We start from the raw sequence: 23,374 nt of genomic DNA, 5'->3' as shown, positions 1-23,374 counted from the left end.
ATTTTCAAAATCAATGCCAAAATGTCACAATTTCTGCCAGGGTATGCAAACTTTTGAGCACAACTATATAAACTACCAGTCAAAAATTTTGAAACACTTACTCATTCTTTATTATAATTTTTTTTTCCACATTTTAGAATAATAGTAAAGTCATCAAAACTATGGAATAACATAAATGAAACTATGGGAATTATGTTGAGACTAAACAAAATCCAAAATAAATCAAAACTGTGTTATATTTTAGCATCTTCAAAGTAGTCACCCTTTGCCTAGAATTTGCAGAAATGTACTCTTGACATTTTCTCAACCAACTTCTTGAGGTATCACCCTGGGATGCTTTTTAAACAGTATTGATGTTGGGCACTTATTGGCTGCTTTTCTTTATTATTTAGTCCAAGTCATCAATTTCAAAAACTTTTTTTTTATTATAAAATTTTAGTTTTATAATAAAATAAATTAATATGGTGGCACAATTATATTTTTGTCTACAAAACGAATTTCAAACATTTAAGCATACGCCTTCAGATCAAAAGATTTTTAAGATCATGAGAAACATTTCAGTCAAGTGTTTCAAAACATTTGACTGGTAGTGTGTATATATATATATATTATATATATGCTATACTTAAATTTATCACCCATTTAATCATTCGCCAAGCAAACCTGATTAGTCTGATTTAAGCACACTTACATTTCTACGACTGCATTATCAGCTCCTTTTAAGGGCCCATTAAAGTACTACAAACAGCATGGTAACTGTTGCTATTGTGGCTGCCAGGAAACCACCACAAATGATTAATAGTGAAAGCCTGTTACATATCAGCTGTTACAGGAAGAGGAGCATAACTGCTCCGAGTTTCACACTATGGCACTCACAGGTCAAATGATAAACCACGCACAGCCCTCTTAAGCACGCACAGAGAAGCCTTTGTCAAGACTCTGGTACCATCAGAGTAGACTTTCATGTACATGAAAGATAACACACACATCATATACACATGGTGTTGCACTCTGATACTGATTTGATGTTGCAGACCCTCGCTCGTCAATATTTTCTTGTGTAAGACTGTCAAATTAAAATCTGAAATTAAAATATACACTGAAGATAAGATAAAGATGCACATTCGAATTCTAAAATTGTGCATTCAAATTTTGGATGCGTGCCAAGCACTGACGATTATGGATGGGCAATTCGAGTAATTTTGTGGTACTTGAAATTTAGAATTTAAGTTCAAACCTGTTTTTCTTATGGAAAAAGAAGCACTATGCATAAACAACAACATTTAGATTCAAATATGACAAAAAGTCATTTGTACACATAGAAACAAACATTCCAAGTCTTTTGAAGCAATTCCTTTAACATAATGCAAGACTGTAATGGCAAGATTTAGGTGTGAGAAGCAGTTTCATTTTTGTCCACGGCAGACAAAAGCATAAAGGAAAATCAAATTGCAATATTCGAGTAGTGTTTTTACTAGTCGAATATTTAATGCAGAACAAGTACTCGATTAATCGATTAGTCGTGTACGTCCCTACTGACGATGACTTCAGACAGATAGCTAGACACAGGGCAACTATTATAACAGAATGCAGGAGTCTAGAGTGGTGTTTTAAAGATTTAAGTTCTTTTTAACTTGACATGGCATCTAAAAACGCAGCACTCCTGTGCTGGATGCGAAAAAAAAAAATGACCTAATGGTCAAAGACGTCCGACTAGCGCATATTTACTTAGGAAAATAATGGAAAAACAGCAGGAATGGACACAAAAGGCGTTTGATATGATCGGCCCTTTAGGTGAAGTTATTTGGCCGCACAAGAGGACAAATAATAGCATACTGGTTTGAAATGACATGACAGTGAGTAAATAACGACACAATTTTAATTTTTGTGTGAACCATTCCTTTAACTGATATCAATGCCACACTGTTTGCGTGCATGTTGCTCTTGTTCTACCTGTTCTGTTCCTCCAGTTTAGCCAGAAGCTCGAGCTCATCTGGACTAAGGTTTTCTGAGTCAGCTGGGGAAGCTGCCGGGGCTGAGAGTGCGGTATCATGGGAACTGGAGTCTGGACTGAGCACTGGACTGCCAACAAAGGTTGGGTCAGTTTCCAACCCTGGAGGTGATGAGAGGTCCTCCAGTTGAACAGAACCCACCACGCCTCCCTCTCTCTCTGGACTGCTGCTAGGGCTTGACATGGCTGAGGAACTCGGGCCAAAGTTGAGGAGCCCTGGCCAAGAAATATCAAGCTGAAAGGTAGGAAGTGGGAGGATGCTGGAGGGGTCTCACTGGTTTGACGCTGTGGACATGAACAGGCCTCCTTGATGGCGTGTGTATCAGGCCTGGGTTAGTCTGTGGAAATCAGAGAAGAACTATCAGAGCAGACATTCATATATGACATGTCAATCAATAATATCAATAGTTTCACAATAGTACCCACCCACATTTTCAGCCGTCTTGGTGCCAGAAATATTTTTCCCATTCGTTTTTTTTTTCATAGGGATTTCATAAATTTCTTCATAAAAAAGTTATAAGCCTTGAATCAAACCAACCAGCTTCGAGGTGAAATCACAACATTACAAATTTTGATTTGACAAATATTTGAAAATCAGAAAAAAAAAAAGATGCTAGACTGTGTACTTGCCATCTTTCATGAGGGCATAAACTACAGACCCATAAAGCACTGCGAATGACATAAGCAAATTAAAAATGATGGAAAAATATAAAACTATTGACTTATATAGACTATATCTATAAAACAATAAATTTTAATTTTATTACAACAATATTGTGATATATACAAATATAAAAGTAGTTTGAGAGTGAAGGGAGACCCTTTTGCTGCACTTTGTTGATGGGTTGTGCAGTTCTTAACCAGGAATTCCGCTTTTAAATAAAAATTTTAAGGAAAGACGTAGAAATACAGTGGACTGAAAGATTAAGCAGAAGCATATCTCGTCGATTGACAACTCTGGAGCTCATAGGTGTTACTAGACATTTTTTATGAGGGCTTCAGCCCCCCTAAACTTCATCTCAGCACACCCCCCCACCCCCCAAAATCTGTGACTTTACAATCAGCATGTAAGTGTTTTAAACAGCTGCAGCCACAACGCTGCACTTGTTTGAATCGTGAGGCGCTTTGGTGGCTTTTCCCACCAGTAAATTCTGACTAAATTGCAAGCCAATAGCATTGGAGTGTGGGCTGTAAAGAAGCATATCATTGGTTTCACCCACTGAACGAATAGGCCCGGCCGCGATGTGTGCTACAATCCCCGGCGTCACATCAAACTCGCGCGGGGGGTGCAGGTCCGGCGACGCATTTAATCATCACTGCTCCTATATATATATATATATATATATATATATATATATATATATATATATACACACACACACACACACACACACACACACAGATCAGCCACAACATTAAAACCATCGGACTTGTTGGTCCAGTACATCCCATAGATGCTCAATCCGATTGAGATCTGGGGAATTTGGAGGCCAAGTCAACACCTTGAACTCTTTGTCATGTTCCTCAAACCATTTCTGAACAATTTTTGCAGTGTGGCAGGGGGCATTATCCTGCTGAAAGAGGCCACTGCCATCAGGGAATACCCTTGCCATGAAAGGGTGTATGTGGTCTGCAACAATCTTAAACTAGGTCAAAGTACCATCCACATGAATGCCAGGACCCAAGGTTCCCAGCAGAACATTTCCCAGAGCATCACACTGCCTCCACCTGCCTGCCTTCTTCCCATGGTGCATCCTGCTGCCATCTCCTCCCCAGGTAAATGACACACATGCACCCGGCCGTCCACATGATCTAAAAGAAAATGTGATTCATCAAACCAGGTCACCTTCTTCCATTGCTCCATGGTCCAGTTCTGACGCACACGTGCCCATTGTAGGTGCTTTCGGCGGTGGACTGGTAAGCATGGGCACTCTGACCAGTCTGTGGCTACGCAGCCCCATACGTAGCAAGCTGCGATGCACTGTGTGTTCTGACACCTTTCTATCATGGCCAGCATTACGTTTTTCAGCAATTTGTGCTACAGTAGCTCTTCTGTGGGATCAGACCAGACGGGCTAGCCTTCGCTCCCCACATGCATCACTGAGCCTTAGAAGCCCATGAACCTGTGTTTGTATATATTCCCAGTGGGTCAGAAGTTTACATACACTTTGTTAGTATTTGGTAGCATTGCCTTTAAATTGTTTAACTTGGGTCAAAAATTTTGGGTAGCCTTCCATAAGCTTCTCACAATAAGTTGCTGGAATTTTGGCCTATTCCTCCTGACAGAACTGGTGTAACTGAGTCAGGTTTGTAGGCCTCCTTGCTCACACACGCTTTTTCAGTTCTGCCAACAAATTCTATCGGATTGAGGTCAGGGCTTTGTGATGGCCAATCAATACCTTGACTTTGTTGTCCTTAAGCCATTTTGCCACAACTTTGAGAGGTATGCTTGGGGTCATTGTCCATTTGGAAGACCCATTTGTGACCGAGCTTTAACTTCCTGGCTGATGTCTTGAGATGTTGCTTCAATATATCCACATAATTTTCCTTCCTCATGATGCCATCTATTTTGTGAAGTGCACCAGTCCATCCTGCAGCAAAGCACCCCCACAACATGAGGATGTTGTTCTTCGGCTTGCAAGCCTCACCATTTTTCCAAACATAACAATGGTAATTATGGCCAAACAGTTCACTTTTTGTTTCATTAGACCAGAGGACATTTCTCCAAAAAGTAAGATCTTTGTCCCCATGTGCACTTGCAAACTGTAGTCTGGCTTTTTTATGGTGGTTTTGGAGCAGTGGCTTCTTCTTTGCTGAGCAGCCTTTCAGGTTATGTTGATATACAACTCATTTTACTGTGGATATAGATACTCGTCTACAGGGTTGGGGAGTAACGAAATACAAGTAACGGGATTACGTATTTAAAATACAAAATATAAGTAACTCTATTCCACTACAGTTACAATTTAAATCATTGGTATTTAGAATACAGTAACATTCAAAAAGTATTTTGATTACTGAAGAGATTACTTTGCATTTTATTGTCATTTGTTTCATTTAATATTTAGTCCTTTCAGATGGAAAGATTTATACATATAAATGATGCGATCCAAAGTGCTTTTGAACAGCGGTGAAACACTTTCTTATGATGTGTTACATTCATACGAGCAGACAGAGAAGTACGTTTGAAGTAAGTTTGGAGCACAAGAAATAGAAATAAACCTTGTGTAAATTGTCAGCTTTACGCTAAGCTAAAATGCTATTTCTAGCCATTTTACATGCACGTTGCCAGGCATGATCATATTTATCAAGAAACTTCACAATGGATCATAATTTCTTAGCCATAATTTCTTAATCAAAATTTATTATTATTTTAAATAATCTTAGCCATTTATTTTTTGCCATTTTTGACCTCATATTGACCTTAAGACATGCCAGTCTATTGCATACTGTGGCAACTCAAAAACAAACACAAAGACAATGTTAAGCTCCATTTAACAAACCAGATAGATAGACAGACAGACAGACAGACAGACAGATAGACAGGGACCAAAAAATAAATAAAATGATAGATATTGTGATTTTTAATTTTAACTGAATTTTTTGCCATGTTTTTCCTTATTCATACATTTCAAAATTTCAGTGTTCAAAAACACATTTCAGGAGGTAAAAAAAATGTATTTGCCTAAGTGATAGATAGTATCAGTTATTTCTTTATGCTTTTTTTCTCTTTATTCTTTATTTACATTCCCGATTTCTAATCTGTTCTCTTACTGGTGCCTTTTTTGAGCACTGCATTCTAATTAGCGAGATCTTGTGAGTGTGCAAATGTAACAAGTATAAAATGTATTTACTTACACATGCATTTTACATGTGTAAAATTACACAAAATGTTCAATGTGTACGTGATGTGCCTATATCTGTATGTCTTTGCCCCTTTAATTTTCAGACTGCAATTCTGTGCTCATCGATCATTTCCTGTCTTGGCTCCTCCTCTTCCCTATTGGCATTGTGTCTATTTGGTGAGGTACTGTTTTTTTTTTGTTTGTTTTTTTAATGTATTTTTAATTTGCATGTATATCTTATTATTTATCATGTATATTTAATTATTCTCTTGTTCTGACTTGTTTAAAGCTATATTCCGTTTTCTGTCTCATAACTGAACTTAAACACCTGTTCAGTACATTACATCATTTTTACTTTACAGAAATTCACATAGGGTAAACTCACACAGTTTTTTATTTTATTTTATCAGAGAATAAATCAAGAGTTGACCCAATTACGGATGTCCAGATTATTCATTTCCATCTAACACACCACGCAGACTACACCAGTCACACTTAAGATGTGCACCAATCAGAATAGCTAATTAAACGTCAAAGAATTCTGAGTTTTTAAAAAATTGCACACTCATAATGCTATTTAATTACAATTGCGATTAATTGCACAGCCCATATCAATATTTATACTGTTTATTTTCTCTAAATAGTTTATAAGGATGATTTTTTGATCAGAGGAACCTTCATTTCAACCAAACTGCCATTGTTGCAAAGGAAAAACTGATCTAAGAAAAACCTGTATAACCCTGTTTCATGCTGTGTTACAACAAGCAAGGCCTAGCTGTATTCTACAACAAACCACACACAGATATAGCACTGCTAAGAGAGAGAGAGAGAGAGAGAGAGAGAGAGAGAGAGAGAGAGAGAGAGAGAGAGATGCTGCATTATATGGAGTCTATATGACGTTCTTAAACTGTGGAAGTTGTAAAATGTGTTATGTCAAAGTGCACAATGACTATTTGAGCACATTAAAAGAAAACCACTGACCATTAAATCAAGAGCCACGGCACACTTTTTACAATTAAACAAATCCCATGGCACACCTCTACCCCACTGTCCCACATAACCATCACTGATAGATTTCCTTTTCAAGAACTTCCATGTTTTCTGTCCATTTTAGTTGCATGTTTACTCGTAATGTTTGAAATTCGGCTATGCAAAAAACGCAAGTCACGTAGGTATGATGTATAATGAGATCACAGGTGGCAAGAGTGCTAATTGGGTAATGAATAAAACAATACATTTGCATCTTTTCTAATTTTTATATTTGTTCTTGCTGATTAATTCTTGCAATGCCACAGCAAATAATTTTTATCTATTTATTTATATGGCTCCAGACTAACATTTTAGAGTGGTAGCACCGGTGTTAAATTTGACAAATGGTCACACCAGCACTTGAGTTGGACCCGGTCCAACTGAAAGAAAATTTGTTTTCTTTCACGGTTTCTTTTTATCAGGATCTTGATGATTAAAATACAGTAATCTGAAGACAAACAAAACCTTTTTCCACAATCAGAGGGCATTAGAAAAGATTTTACACAGAAGGAAAGTTCCATTGTATCCAAAGTATTAACTGTGGCATTTGAAATAAGATCATAGTAACCAAAAGTATAAGTAAAACCATGATTATCAGTAACCATAAAACAAATTATGGCATTTTTCATAAAAAAAACACATACAGAAATTAAACTGTATTCTCTCACTACTATATTGATAGAAGTTCATGGTAAACATTTTTTTTTAATATCTGTGATTGAAACCTTACAATTTCTATCTGTTCATTGTGCAGATTTCGCCTTTATTTCTTTTAAATGCTGTTTAGAATGTTGGGGCCGTTTAATAAAAAAAAAAAAAAAACTGGTTTAATCATCAACACATTATGGGCTTTCATAGAGGTTTTAAACAAATAATCAATGCTGAATTCATGACCCAGCCCGTGCTTCTCACAGCTCTGTTTATGATGATCTGCGCGGCTGTGCGCTCGAGACCGGTCCACGTGTAAATGCACGTCTCTGCGCTGATCTGTCCATTGAGCAGCGCTGACTGATCCGGGTAAAGCTGTTTCCTTCCGCGTTTGGAACATTTGCCGTTTGATATTTCTCATACGGAAAAAAAACGACAGAGCACAATCAGAGAATCAGCCAACTTTATAGTCGCACCAATGCGACCTCTTGTAAAGTTTAATCGAACTGTTAGGAAAAATGGTTGAAAAATTTGTCTCAGTCCGGAGCCCTGATTTATTTTGTGGAATCTGATCATTTTCCACGGCACACCTGACAATCTTTCACGGCACAATAGTGTGCCGCGGCACAGTGGTTGGGAAACACTACTTTAAATACTACCATATGAGAGAGAGAGAACGAGACAAAAATAAGCCACAGCTAAAAATACAGGCCAAGATTAAACCTTTTTAAACAAAGTAAACACACACTGTGGACAAATGGCAGTATTCACAACAGAGGAGCTGCCCAATCAAAAGAACCATTAATGAGTGTATGAATCCAATCTCCCCTGACCGAGAAAACACACAAACGCAAGCTCACATCTCTGGCATCCAAACACAATAGCAGCGTCCTGAACCGAACAGTAATCACTTTGTAAGGAAGGACATAAAGCATAAGAAGAGTGTAAGGCTATCATTATCAATTCTATATTCAGCATAGGGACGTGCAAAAGTACTAGAACTGTCGATTTAATGTGTTAATTTAGTGCGATTATTTATAATAATATTATTACAAGGCACTCTGGAATCCTCAATTCTGATTTGTCAGTGGCGGCATCTAGTGATCTAATATCTCTGAGAAACAGCCTCACATCCAGTGATTCAGACCACTCACCCGGGTACTGCGAGTCATCTTTCCTGCTTCTCGGATCATTGTGCGATCTCTATATTTTAGATAATACAATAATTTCAACGCAAAACAATGTTTCATGTGCATTTATTTATTTATTTGGCAAGTATTCTTGTAATAGGCTGGATAATGAGCAGTCAGATGGTCATTTTCACAAAATAAACACCAACAGAACTCTTACGCAAACCGGAGGTTGATTTCAGCTGTTCAGCGATTAGCAACTTCTCGCATATTTACATAATTTCACCACATATCAATATTTTATGTCTATTAACTTATTTATTTGGTTAGCAGCCATGTAATACTGTAAGTGAGATAGGGCTTCGCCTTGGAGTCCTGAGCACCCTGTTTGGATTTATTTTGCAATAACAGCTGGCTGACTGTACATTGTCCCTTACATAACATGTTAAAAAATGAATGCAATCAAAGTACTTCAACCTTGTAGTATATATATAACCTCCTGTTTTTACGAACGTCTCATAAAATTTCAACTGCATCTGGGAGAAATAGTGCACTAGTTTTATTCACACTTTCTATGTCTTTTACGACTTGGGGGGGGGCATAGTGACTAATGTATGTTGTCATGAAATCAGAGACCCTCCCCTCGAAATCCAGACATAAGTGGTCACAGGAGACGCATTTAAGCGACCAGGTTTGAACAGCGATGTGTCTCGTCTGACCACATGAGATCGGATCACCCGAGACGCATCTTAATACCAGGTATAAACAGGGTCATTGATGTGATTAACTGTGATTAATTAAATGTATTTATTGCATGTCATGTAGTTAATTCAATTAAAAATTGTAATCGATTGATAATGTAAAAAAAAATAGCCCCGTAAATTACATATTTTGAAAATCGACTAGTTAGTGCATTGCCTAGACAACTAGTCAACTAATCTGTCTTAAAGAAGTGCTGAATAATACAACTGGTTGAGTTTACTCGACACCAATTAGATGGTGAGTTCAAGTCATGTTTGAATGATCGTATTTACAAGTTGAGTGCAAAAGAACCCCACCAAAGTTGCAATTACCAGTGAGAAGCAAATTGGAAATTGGTATTAATGTAAGGATTTTGACTTGTACGGTTTAGTTTGTATGCATTTTTTGTACTGTTAATGCAAAATAGCAATATAGGGCTTACCCGAAAGTAAGTCACTTTTAGCTGGTTTTTGAGGTGAACAGCATGTGCAATAAAACTATTTTCTCATAATTACATGCGGAGGCACCAGAATGATCAAATAGGTATATAATTCATCAATTACACACCGAATGCACGGCTTTGCTTTTCTTTTCTCTCACACAAGATTATCCCCATGGAGGACTTATGCCACTTTCACAATCCATGTTAAGAGTATCACACAGATGGAAGGTGGTGGACAGACATTCATGGTTTGTCAAAACAGCTACAAAATGGGTAATGGCATAGACAAACTGTGTTTTTTACTGATTACAATAATGCCACTGTGTGTTTGCTGCATCTCTCTCCTTCTCCTCCTGACAAGCAGCACAAGTGTGGTTATTGTAGCTCTAAGCACAGTGCCAATCACATACCCCTCCCCCACCCACAAGCATTTAAATCTAAAACCTCAATCAGTGTCTGTCTGTTGGTCCCTTCATCTGTTGAAATCACATTTATTCAACTGAACCTTCCCTACAGTATGTAGAGATAAGAGCTATGAAGAATATCTGTTATTTAACCAATACTAAAAAAGGATCTTGGCCTAGAGGCTTTAAATTCATTTTTTAAAGGGTTAGTTCACCCAAAAATGAAAATTCTCTCATAATTTACTCACCCTCATGACATCTAAGATGTGTATGACTTTCTTTCTTCTGCAGAACACAAATGAAGATTTTTAGAAGAGTATCTCAGCTGTGTAGGTCCATTCAATGCAGGTGAATGGTGGCCAGGTCTTTGAAGTTCCAGAAAGCAGATCAAGTCAGCATAAACAAAATCCATCAAACTCCAATGGTAACATCAGTGTCTTCTGAAGTGATCCAGTCAGTTTTGGTGAGAACAGACGAAAATGTAATTCCTTTTTCACTGTACATCTTGACAGTCTCCTTGGTGATCATGATTTCAAGCTCGATTACACTTCCTGTTGACCCGTTTCAGTAACGTCACTTTTTCCTCGCAGCCATATTTGTGACCATCAGTGGGAGAAAAAAACCCAGTGAAATGATATCAATAAAAAAAACATTAAAAATTGCTTTTGATCTATCGCGAGTCCCAGGAAAAGTTCATGCAGGTCTGAAGACAGCACAAATATTGCCAAATTGGACTTTTGTGGACATCTAAATATATTTTATCCACGATTCACCTCCGTACGCCGGCGAGTCTGTGGTGTGACCGGCGAGTCCAAACGCCCACCAGCACATCACCGTAAACATCTCTCATTCAAAAGTTACAAATGTTTTTGTGTTGTTTTCTGGCCTGATTTGGTCACAATATTACAAAACATCTGTGATGATCCCATCTATGTAAATGTAAAAGCTGCTTTTAACTCCTGAAGAAGGCTTTTGTCACATCCCACAGCACAACTCATTTAAGGTAAATAGAAACTGGGTCACAAACATGGCGGCGCGGTCATACAGTGATGTCACATGGAACAGGTTAATAGCACCATCTAGCGCTCTGCGCAATGAAAAATGTGTTTGATTTTGGTCTGTTCTCACCCAAAACCAACTGGATCACTTCAAAAGACACTGATTAAACCACTGGAGTCTTATGGATTACCTTTATGCTGCCTTGATCTGCTTTTTGGAGCTTCAATGGCCTGGTCAGTATTCACTTGCATTGTTAGGAACTACAGAGATGAAATATTATTCTAAAAATCTTCATTTGTGTTCTGCAGAAGAAAGAAAGTCATACATCTGGGATGGCATGAGGGTGAGTAAATGATGAGAGATCTTTCATTTTGGGGTGAACTATCCTTTTAAAGCTGCACTACGTATGTTTTTTTTTGCTGTTGTTGTTACAATTAACAAAAGTTCATTATTGAGTAAATACATAAAAAAATATACATGTTCAAACCCCTGTGCTTGTCTTACCACGATTCACTATGGTAAGCCTATAATAATGATTTTTATTTAGAGCTGACAGGATGGATTTGGTGTGAAATCGCAGGGATAAGTAATTTGTCCTTGGGTGTTTACAGCATGTCCGCAAGCTCAGAAAGAAGTTCCAGCTGGGTAGCTCAGCGAGTAAAGACACTGACTACCACCCCTGGAGTCGCGGGTTCGAATCCAGGGTGTGCTGAGTGACTCCAGCCAGGTCTCCTAAGCAACCAAATTGGCCCGGTTGCTAGGGAGGGTAGAGTCACATGGGGTAACCTCCTCGTGGTCGCTATAATGTGGTTCTCGCTCTCGGTGTGGCCATGGAGAATAGCGTGAGCCTCCACACGCACTATGTCTCTGCGGTAACACACTCAACAAGCCATGGATTAAGATGCGTGGATTGATGGTCTCAGACACAGAGGCAACTGAGATTCGTCCTCCGCCACCCGGTCACTACGCCACCACAAGGACTTAGAGCGCATTGGGAATTGGGCATTCCAAAATTGGGGAGAAAAGGGGAGAAAAAAATAAAAAAAGTGTCGTTTATCTTCCTTAAAGTAAGTAATATATCAGTAATAAATGTTTAAAGGAATAACAAAATAATATCACCATGAAAATAGTATGTCGATTCATGACTCCTGCTAAATATCCAGGTAAATATCTCCTCAAACCATGAGATTTATCCATGCAGAAGAGCAGTGCCGAATCATAACTCACGTAAAATTTTCCTCCACAAGTAACTTGCAGTTTTATGCTTCAACCGCTAGAGGGCCAAAAGTTACATAGTGTAGTTATAAATAAAGATAACTGGCAAATAATATTATTTTCTCTTCAAATATATGGGTTTATCTATCATATCAAGGAACATTTAATTTCATTTTAGGCTACCTTTGATTTGACAGAGCAATCAGGGTAAGAAATTAGCAGGGGCTTGGGACAAAAATGCCCAGAAAAAAAAAAAAATCAATGTGATTTTTACTGTTCTACTATCATCCCAAAAAATCTACTGTATGTCACATGTGAGGCAAAATAACAATAATAATAAAAAATAAAAAATAAATCAGGGCCATATTAAACAGAGGTGTGAACATAGCATTAGATCCTGTTAGCATCCAATCTTCACATGACCTTTATGTCTGGTACAAAAGATCATTACCCTCTAACATACCCTCATTGGCAAATGTCACAAATATACACACTGCATTAATTGTGCATTAATTGGTCTGCCTGTCTTGTCTGAATCACAGATGTTTTCATGATTATAATATCTGACAAAAGCATCACTTGGAATCAACAATTAACTAAACAGACACATCTAAAGGCCTACAAGAGGTGAATCATTATCTGGTGAAACAATGAGAGTGCACTGAAAGTCTTTCTATGGAGTAAATCCTATTACATAGATCTTAAGTTCAGACATGCCGTAAATGTTATTAATACACTATGGAAAGGACAGCATGATATTTAATTGCAGTTTGCATGTTGCCATGCTATGTTTTGTTTACGTTCCACTGGCTATTATTTATCTACTGTATGTAAACTACCAATATGACAGTGGTATGACTGTGGACTTTTAATTGATGCCTAACCATCGGTGTGAATGCAGAATCACATGAAAACAAAAATGTTTGGTTACGGATACAATTGTAGAAATATTCGCTATGTGCAGGCTATTCCCAGGCATATGTGTCACTCATGATTAATTTATTACTCAATCAAAACTGTCCCATAACAGGTGAGTTACCGACAAGGAGGTCTGCAATACCTGGAGAAAGCTATGTATAAGCATTCCCATTTATCTCAATTGCAGTTGCTTGGCTGGCATACGACCCCCCTGGGAGTATAAGATTTGAAATATGCCATCTTTGCTCATGGGCACTCAAGTTCTGGACACAACTGTTTTTAAACCAATCACCTGAGCTGTAAATGCCATGTTATTCATCACTCTGGAGCCGGAAAATTCTGGCCGGCACGCAGTCAGGCTGCACGTACTGGATTATGACAAAATTTACATCATGCATCCTGTGCGTGGAGCGATCAGCAACGCTGATGCGTGAAGTATACTTTGGCCTTCACACTGACAGCATGAGCAGCACGTTGATGCATAGCAGTGAGATAAGAGTTTCAGTGCAGAGCTTATTTTTTGCTGTGTGTAGCTTGCTGATTTTTAGCAGAAAATATAGCTCAAAAGCAACCTAACCATGTAATACAGTATTTTGCAATATAGCCTTTAATGATGATAAAACAATATGAAATATTGGAGTAAACTACTCACCCATTGTTTGAAATCAAACATCTATTGGGTACACAAACACACTTTCTATTCATTAAAATGTAATGAATCAAGACGTTTTAAGCAGTTTACACTTTTGAATTCCCTTCCATTTAGATTAATAACTATTTGCAAGTAATGTGATCCATCTCCACATGTGAATTAGATATCACGACAATCAAGTTTATAATAATTCTCAATTAGGTTCTATAATCTCAACAATGCACAAAACACAAAAGGAATTGCGGAATCCAGTCATAAAAATGGAATTTAGTACTATAAAATTTGGAATTTGACATAGTTGCAGTGCTCTTATGGCACTTTTCCACTGCACGTTACGGTTCGACTCGAATGGACTCACTCTGCTCGCTTTACTTTTCTGAGCTTGCTTTCCACTGCAGTTTAGTGCCGCCTCAACGTGGGTGGGATTATAGGCTGATCGTAATAGTTGTGCCGCCTCTACTGCCGTGACATCATCTTAAACACGACACAAACATTACTGACCATAGACAATAACACGACCGCTAGCTGTTAGCCACTAGCTCATTCTGATGTATAAAGCAATTGTTGCATGGTGATTTTACACAAGTGTAACAGCTAAATTAGCTTGGTTGTTTTAGAAGAAAGCTTTCCAGTAGCTGGTCAACTAAACAAAGTGAAGCTTTCAAGAAGAATATAGAGTTAACGTAACAAAACGTACCATCCTCCCATCGTGGACTCCAACAACGCCGAGTCCAGGGCACTCTCCCTCCCATTGCTCGCCGGTCTATTGCCATAGATAGCGTCCATTTGGTCGAACCACTTCCACTTTCTTCTGTTTGAACCACTCCGGCTGTTGTGGTCCTTGATGGTTCTGTAGTCACTTAAGTTTTTTTTACTTTTCCCTACACTGCTGGTAAGTCCGGTGGTAGGCGTGTGCAGACAACAGCTGAGACAGTTCCTGAAAGACTTTTTCGTTTCGTTCGTCGCTAATGAGAGGAACGTCTGCACCTCGTTTATTGACCACGGCGTGGTTTTGTGCACAGCCATTTCTTTTAACAATTCGAAAGTCACGTGAACAAATTATATTGCTGTCGCTAACTTTAAAACTAGCGGGTTAATGTCCTGTGTCACAAATCCAGTGACGCTGGTAGTGACGATTCTCTCTGACCAATCGTTGATCTGCAGGGTTTTGACATCACATTTAGTATCGGCTCGGCTCGCTTGGAACCTCGAAAAAAGTGTCAGGTACTATCCACAGTGGAAAACCCCCAAAAAGCGAGCAGAGTCGAGTCGAGTTGAGCTGTACCGTGCAGTGGAAAAGCCCCATTAGTGAGCCGGTAAGAACCGGTACATTCAGTACCAGCAATGATGACAAAATTATGTCACAGTACTGGCAGCAACTCTTGCGTACCGACAGCTATTTTGTGATGGTGGTACTGTCCCCAGACAGAGAAACGCTCATGGACACCCCACTTCCGGGTGGACTGTGAAAGTCTCAGGGGCAGGTACGTGCACTGGGGGCACATCCACTGCCCCTCTTCCCTCCTGGGCTGAGGTGCCCCTCTAGAGAAAGTAATTTATTTTGCAGATGCTTTTTATCCACAGTGTCAAAGCGATTTATATCTGATAAATAAGACAACACTGTATGCGTGATTTTTTATTTTTCTCCGCTTTTCTCCCCAAATTGGAATGCCCAATTCCCAATGCGCTCCAAGTCCTCGTGGTGGCGTAGTGGCTCGCCTCAATCCGGGTGGCGGAGGATGAATCTCAGTTGCCTCTGCGTCTGTGACCGTCAATCTGTGCATCTTATCACGTGGCTTGTTGAGCGCATTACTGGAGACCTAGCGCATGTGGAGGCTTCACACTATTCTCCACAGCATCCACGCACAACTCACCACACGCTCCACCGAGAGCGAGAACCATATTATAGTGACCACGAGGAGGTTAACCCAACTTGACTCAACCCACCCTAGCAACCGGGCCAACTGGTTGCTTAGGAAGCCTGACTGGAGTCACACAGCACGCCCTGGATTCGAACTTGTGACTCCAGGTGTGGTAGTTAGCGTCTTTGCTTGCTGAGCTACCCAGGCCCCCCAATTGTTTTTATTGTTGATTTATTTAAACATGTGCTAGACGGTCGTCTTCGGCTGTTGCACTGCACCTCTGTTTTGCAGGCCAGCGGTGCAGAAGCGACAGGGGGAGGGAAAGAGTGGTCCTAAATGGGTCCAACGCTTGCCACTTCAGCAGGTCCATATGTGTAAAAAATTGCCATTTATTAGTAATGACATTGCTCGAGTAGGCCCCAATGTGTTAAAAATTTGCATTAGTTCATAAGGTGAACGATCAGTTCACAGAGCTAACGTAAACCTCTAAAAATGTATACTTTTCTTTCATGTTGTTGTTATTTAAACTTAAATGTAGGCTGTCCAATTACTACAATTGCTGCAATCATAAAATTATAACATAAATGATAAAGAATGATAAATAAAGTGAGCCCTTAAACTGTTGATTATGAGGACAAAAGTTGTCCTGACTCTGTGGGGACACGGCTCGTAAAATCCAGACTGTTCTGGTTTTATCGGACGTCTGGTCACCCCTAGCACTTTCACACAGCAAAAGCACTGCCTGTATGTAAGCTGCAGTTTCATGTTTGCACTGCTTTGACTTACATTGTCTATTTCACGCTTTCAGGAGCCCTTCAAAAAAAATGTAACATAAAAAAAATGGTCACTGGTAAAACAACTACGATAACATAATGAAATGTTTGTGATTAATACGTTCCTTGCAACAACAAAAAAACAATTGTAAAAAATACATGCCAACATTTGGATGGCTGTCAAAGAAGAAAGATGCTCTTTAGATCCAGATTATGTAGTCAAGGCATCCACCAGCAGATGCTAACTGGACCATGCTAATTAACCAAACCTTGACCTCCATGAGAGGTAACCACGCTTAAAGAGTATGTGATACCACGTGCGAGTGTATATCATTTTAAATATACTGTATCCCAGTACTATTTATTTCTTTAGGTCAGTGTAAAACTTTATGGAAAGTGCACCTCTAATTTTATAAAGTGACATTCTCTCCTTAAGGGAATTTGGGATTTGCTAAGATGATCACAAAGGCAACACATGAACACACATACACAAAAACATACCTAAATATGCAAACACACAGCTCTAAACAAAGAGATACTAGGACAAGCCGTGTCATATTTCAGAGGCGTGGACTAATTGTTATGTACAGTATGAGACAAAACCGCACCTTGAACATCACACAATAGCTAAAGCTTCATCACAGAGCTTCTCAGCCCTGTGTGACATTCCCTGGTCAATGAGCTCATCGAGACACACAGGAACACACCCTCACCACCACCACCACACCACTGCCTTTCTCAAAGGCAATTAATGATTCACTCACATGCTACATGACATAACATAAGTTTTTCACTGTATCCAATAATTTAGGGTGGACATCAATAATCAAAATGTTTCTAACTAATGTTATGATGGATTTCGGCACTGTTGCTATCAAATTTTTTTCATTATTATTCAATTACTCTAGGCATACAATGATTGATTATTTGAATAATAAAAAGAAAAAAATAATTGTGTTACATGCTTGCTCTCTTGTTGCACAAATCTTCAACAACATTAAGTGGCTTATGCAACCAAGAAGAGACAATATTGCACAAACATGACTAATGGCTTAACAGTTAAGGCCTAAAATGATTATGTGAGGGTTTGCTTGCAACATAATCAAGAAGGATTGGCCACATTATGCTGACTCACCAACAAGTGGCATCTCCTATCAGACATTTTGCATCGGCTCCAATGTGTTTACCTTCCTCTGCGGTGCGACTGTAAGCGTGCCGTGTCAGCAGCGTTAGGAGACCTAGGATCGAATCCCCCATTGAGACCAAGAAGTAATAGTGTTCGCATAATCAGTGACAAGCGTGATTCTGAGGTTGTATTTTTCCCACTAACATTACAATTTTACTCCACAAATGGTTAAGTTCAGGTTTGGGGTTTTGTTTGAGGGGGCGGTGGATACAGTTTATAAAATATGCATTCACAACTCGCTTTTGGTGCCCATCCGCATGGACATTTCATCCTGAAGATGGAGCTCACACGTGCCCATGTATGCCCAACAACAGTTACCGCTTTGGCCATTGGGGGAAGTGTTTTGCATTTCAGTAAGCACAGACTGATTTCAGCTAAAGTCAACAGACTGTTTCCAATTTCACTGTGAGATCTGTCTCTTGGTGCATCAGTCCCGAAAACATGATAGCATATGTAACTGAATTATAATGCTATACGGGGATAACAGAAAATATTATTCCTCAAAGAAAATGATACATTTGCCATAGGCACTGATAAAGTGTCCCTGCCCAGGAACAGGTCTTGTTTACTTAGTCCCATGTTATAATATGCTATATATGCTAGCTACACATCAGAAGAAAGTAATATAAAGTCGATGTGAAAATGGCATTCATTTCTTTTACAATGGGCCAGATTTCAGAGTGAAACACAATATTCAACAAGGAAAAAGAAAGAGAGATAAATATGAGTTTACTGTCAATTGTGAAGGACTACTTGCATCCTGAAACACCACTGGAAACTCCATTTTGACAGCGACATGGAGGCTGAAGGTCAAGTTCACCCTCGAGAGCATCTTGAAATATCTAATTGGTAATGCTTCTTTCTTAAATATATCATTATTTCCATTTATCACCAAAACCTTAAGCATAAAAGTTTTGTTAATTATATAAGCTTTTGTAGAAAGACAGTATTCCTTACAATAGCAGCCTACAGCAACACCTAAATAGCTATTTGGCATTTGGTTAACATTAACCAATAGGCTAGGTGACATCAGCAAAAATGGAAAGTCATTTCAGATGAAAGATTACTAATCTGTTTTTTTTTCTTTGGAATAACTTGCACAGATGCTAAGGTAAAGTGTGTAATTTTTGCACCACTAGCGGCACCAAACAAAATTGCAAAACTAATGACTTAATGAAAGTTTCAAACACTCTGTCCGCTATTGCTACTTCAGTGCACTTCATAATTAAGAAAATTGTCTCATTAGCTGAACTGCAAACAATACATCAACAACTTTTACAAGAAACTGATTACAAGAAAATTATTTTTTGATAGCTAAAATAATTATCCTCAAATTTAGTCAACTATGAACACTAATCATTTGCACCCCAGTTGCTCTAGTGATAATACTTAATGCCTTTCTAATAAAACAATAAAAAAAGAAAAAGCAAAAAAAATCAAAATCTACAACAACAATGACGATAAGCACTGTCATAACAGAAAAAAAAGACATTACGACATGAGATTAAAATGAGATTAATAAACAATTTAGAGGGTAGAATATGAAAAAGACATCCACTGTGTCGCTAAGAGCAGCTGCGGTTAATTTCAATAAGTATGACTAAGTAAACCCCAACAAAAAGCAGCAGTTGAGCAGAACCCCAGAAACATGATTGTCATGGCAAAGGGGCCACAGCTGCTCTGTTAGAAAGTCATCATCTTTCTGCACACATGCAGGGTTAGACCTGCCTTCACATTGGTGTGCTGTTTGAAAACAATGACGTGGAGCAGTGAGCCAGCAGCTATAAACCAAGAGAAAGTGTGACAGTGCCAGAAGACTTATATAAAAAGACAAATATAAAAAGGGAGAAAGAGATACAGAGGGCAAAAAGAGGGTTGGTAAAAGAGAGATTCAAATTGAGAGCTACAGAAAACAAGCTAAAGGGGGAGGTTGCAGAGGACGTGATGTCTTTCACTAGGACTCTTCAGAACATGTGTGCTATAAAGGCTTGTTTGTCCTGACAAAAACACACCGGATGGCACCATATCAGTTTACCATTCAGAGTTTAGGTGACTGTTCATTGCTGTTCTGTAATGTTCTTTCAGATAATGTTTTTTCAGATAATTATTTTGATGTCATTTCAGAAAAACTCAAGACTACCTCAGGAATCACTGATCTAATTACTTTTTAAAACGTTGCCTTCAAAACAACAATTAGTCCACTGTTTATTTGGTTTAGTATTTTCTGGTGTGAAAGTCCACTTTTCATGATCCAATCAATTTCTGATGGATAGATTCAAGTACCACCTTAAATTTTTTCTTGTTGAATAATTTAATTTCTTGTAAATAATTTAAGAAGATTTATTGAAAATAGGCTGTCAATCGCAAATTTTTTTTAACTGTATTAAAGGAGTGCTCTGTGTTCAATACAAGTTAAGCTCAATCGATGTAATCAATGTTGATTACCACAAAAATTTATTTTGACTCGCCCTCCTTTTCTTTAAAAAAAAGCATAGATCAACGTTACTGTGGGGCACTTACAATGGAAGTGAATGGGGGCCAATTTTTTTTTACGTTAAAATAATGACTTTTTCTTTTTTTTCCTTTTTCTCCCAATTTGGAATGCCAAATTCCCAATGTGCTCTAAGTCCTCGTGGTGGTGTAGTGACTCGCCTCAATCCGGGTGGCGGAGGACAAATCTCAGCTGCCTCCGCACCTGAGACCGTCAATCCGTGCATCTTATCAAGTGGCTTGTTGAGCGCGTTACCGCGGAGATAAAGCGCGTGTGGAGGCTTCACCTCATCCACCGCGGCATCCACGCACAACTCACCACACGCCCCACCAAGAGTGAACCACATTATAGCGATCACGAGGAGGTTACCCCGTGTGACTCTACCCTCCCTAGCAACTGGGCCAATTTGCTTGCTTAGGAGACCCGGCTGGAGTCACTCAGCACGCCAAATACTCACTTTTTCAAAAATATAGCCACAAGACATAAAGGATGTGTGTGTAAACATGATTTCCGTGTAATAAAAATCGCTTACTAACCTTTTCTGTGTAAATTTATAGCCAATTTTACAACTTTGTTACCATGACGATGTAATGTCAACAAACCATAAAACCCTAAAATGACTGTAAAAATTACAATTTAAACAACTTTCCAACTCAAATAATATATGAGTTTTAACAGAAGAATTAAAAAGTATAAGCTTCACATTTCTTTGTTTAAACCCTCCAAAAATTGGCACCATTCACTTCCATTGTAAGTGCCTCACTGTAACCTCAATTTTTGCTTTTTTTTTTTTTTTTAAAGAAAAGGAGGGACGAGTCGAAATGAATTTATGTGGTCATCAACATTATGCCACAAATGCTGTCAATTGAGCTTAACTTGTATTGAACCCGGAACATTCCTTTAATTACATGATATGCAGATTAATTAACTGAATTAAATCGCAATTAATCACATTTCAATATAAGATAAAAATTTTATTTATTACATTATAAAATAATTATAAATATAATTATACTAAGTAAACACATAACACTTAACTGCAGTGCCTAGAACTCTAACCAGATGATCTATTAATACTTAGATAGGTCCGAGTAGTTCAACACTGATGTCTTTCATTTTAATCCTATTCTGTGTGCATCTGTTCAGTTTCCAGCCAAAGAAACAATACTTTAGGCTATGCGAGAGCCCCTCACATTGCGTGCATTCAGAATTACATGCATTTCTTTCATCAATACATCTAAAAGCTATCATTTTTTCTTTAATTAAATTCAGTAGGTTAATAGTTAATAACTTTTGATGCCATGGTTACAATAAATTTCCATGCTTTCATGCTGAGAAAACAGACTCATTGACATATTTGCCAAAGTTTCAGCAACCTTTGGACTGGACAGCTCCCGTAACAAAGCACAAGCGATCTACATGCTGGTTTGGGAAACAGGCAGTACGCCATCGTAAAATAACTAGCAACAGTAGTAAAGATGATCGTAAAAGCTTGCAAAGTTATCGGGAAACTCAGCATTTAAGAGTGTGTGGAGTCTCTAAGAGTGTGCAGGGTGTGCAAAATAAAATAAAAAAAGCTGTTAACTTGTTAAGGCTTTCTAGACAACTTCGCAATTTTTCTTTCCTCGATGCCAGAAGGATGGTGGTAATTGAATTAGCAGACAAGTGATGTGACGTGATTCATTCAAAGAGACAGTGACAGGGGTGTGTTTAATTCAGAAGTGATCATCCATATGCTGCCCTATTACCTTCAAAGACTTTATCATAATTAACCACTGTGGCTTTGGAGGGCTGAAAGGTGTCTTTCGGAACTCACTTTTTTATATTGGAAATTCAGTTTGAAATGATCTTACAGTATGACTATCATTATTGCTCTCCCTTCAATGTGCCCTCCGAAGCCATCAGATATGCCGTTGGGAATGCAGGGCTATGCGAGTAACTTTTAGTCAACTTTGTGTGTATGTGTGGGTGTGTCAGGGGGCGGGGCTATTTGAGCACGTGGCCCTTTCTGTTGCAAGGCCCATTTGAAACAGGTGAATCATAGCAAAGGTAATCAGGTAATTTGCAATGTTAAATACATACTGCATCCATGTCACTAATGCTAATGCTAGCATGCCAAGTTTGGCCATAGTATGCATCTGTTACCCCCTTTTATTGTGTTTTATTATGGAATGTGTGAAAAAAATATTTTATAACAAGTATAAAAACAAGACATTTATTGCTACTGCAAAGATTGGTGTTGGGTGATATGAGTGTTACTATGGCAGACAGATAGGAAGATTAGTCAATGGACAAAAGAATAATAATAATGAGGCACATCAATGTGTCACAGGTGTGTATGGTTTACAGACTACTGTTCCATCCAAAAAACGAACATTTCCAGCGTTTGCCACGTGTCTCTGTGTTACAAACTAGATAAATCAGCCTCCAAAGGGAGAACAATCATAGTAGCCATCCTGTAAGATCACTTCAAACTGTATTTCCAGTAAATATGACTTAAAAGGTGAGTTCCGAATAAACGTTATGTTTGAGCCCTACACCTTTCAGCCCTCCAAAGTTCTGACAGTAGATGGAAACATCTGCGAAGGTAATAGAGCACTGGGATGATCACTTCTGAATGAAATGCACCCTGGGTTGTTGTTGTTAATCATCATCTTCTCTGCTTTGTTTTGCATTGCGTTCGACATCCGGGTTAAATAAACATCGCGTAGCACCTCTGTTTCTCGAAGCATGTGCATATTCTGCATAACGCCGAGGCCTATTGTGGACTGACTGAACTGTATACATGCTAGATGGAACCGATCTACAACCGCATTATCTACGTCTGTTAGTTCAATTTAGAAAAAAAAACAGACTAGTGCGATTTCAGTCGAACTAGGCCAACACGTTTACATGACATTTTAAAGACAAATTATTCCTTAATTATTCTGACAGAAATCAGACTTTTAAAGTGCAAGTAAATGCACTCACTAACTGGGGCATAACAAAGATCTAAAATAATACCATTCACTCCTTTGGATTTCATTAC

At 38.5% G+C, this 23,374-nt stretch overlaps 1 protein-coding gene across 1 annotated transcript in view; it reads right to left on the bottom strand.

The window, feature by feature from the left end:
* The window catches only part of evi5l (ecotropic viral integration site 5 like), a 75,383-nt gene that overhangs the window by 42,036 nt on the left and 9,973 nt on the right, over positions 1-23,374 (bottom strand). Inside the window, exon 2 of the mRNA XM_051704531.1 lies at positions 1,954-2,349. Coding sequence (XP_051560491.1) covers positions 1,954-2,195 — 242 coding nt within the window. The 5' untranslated portion in view covers positions 2,196-2,349. The remainder of the gene's footprint in view (positions 1-1,953; positions 2,350-23,374) is intronic.

This window comes from Myxocyprinus asiaticus, chromosome 8 (genome assembly GCF_019703515.2).
Source record: "Myxocyprinus asiaticus isolate MX2 ecotype Aquarium Trade chromosome 8, UBuf_Myxa_2, whole genome shotgun sequence".
NCBI lineage: Eukaryota > Metazoa > Chordata > Actinopteri > Cypriniformes > Catostomidae > Myxocyprinus > Myxocyprinus asiaticus.
This window is presented reverse-complemented; position numbering and strand designations above follow the sequence as displayed.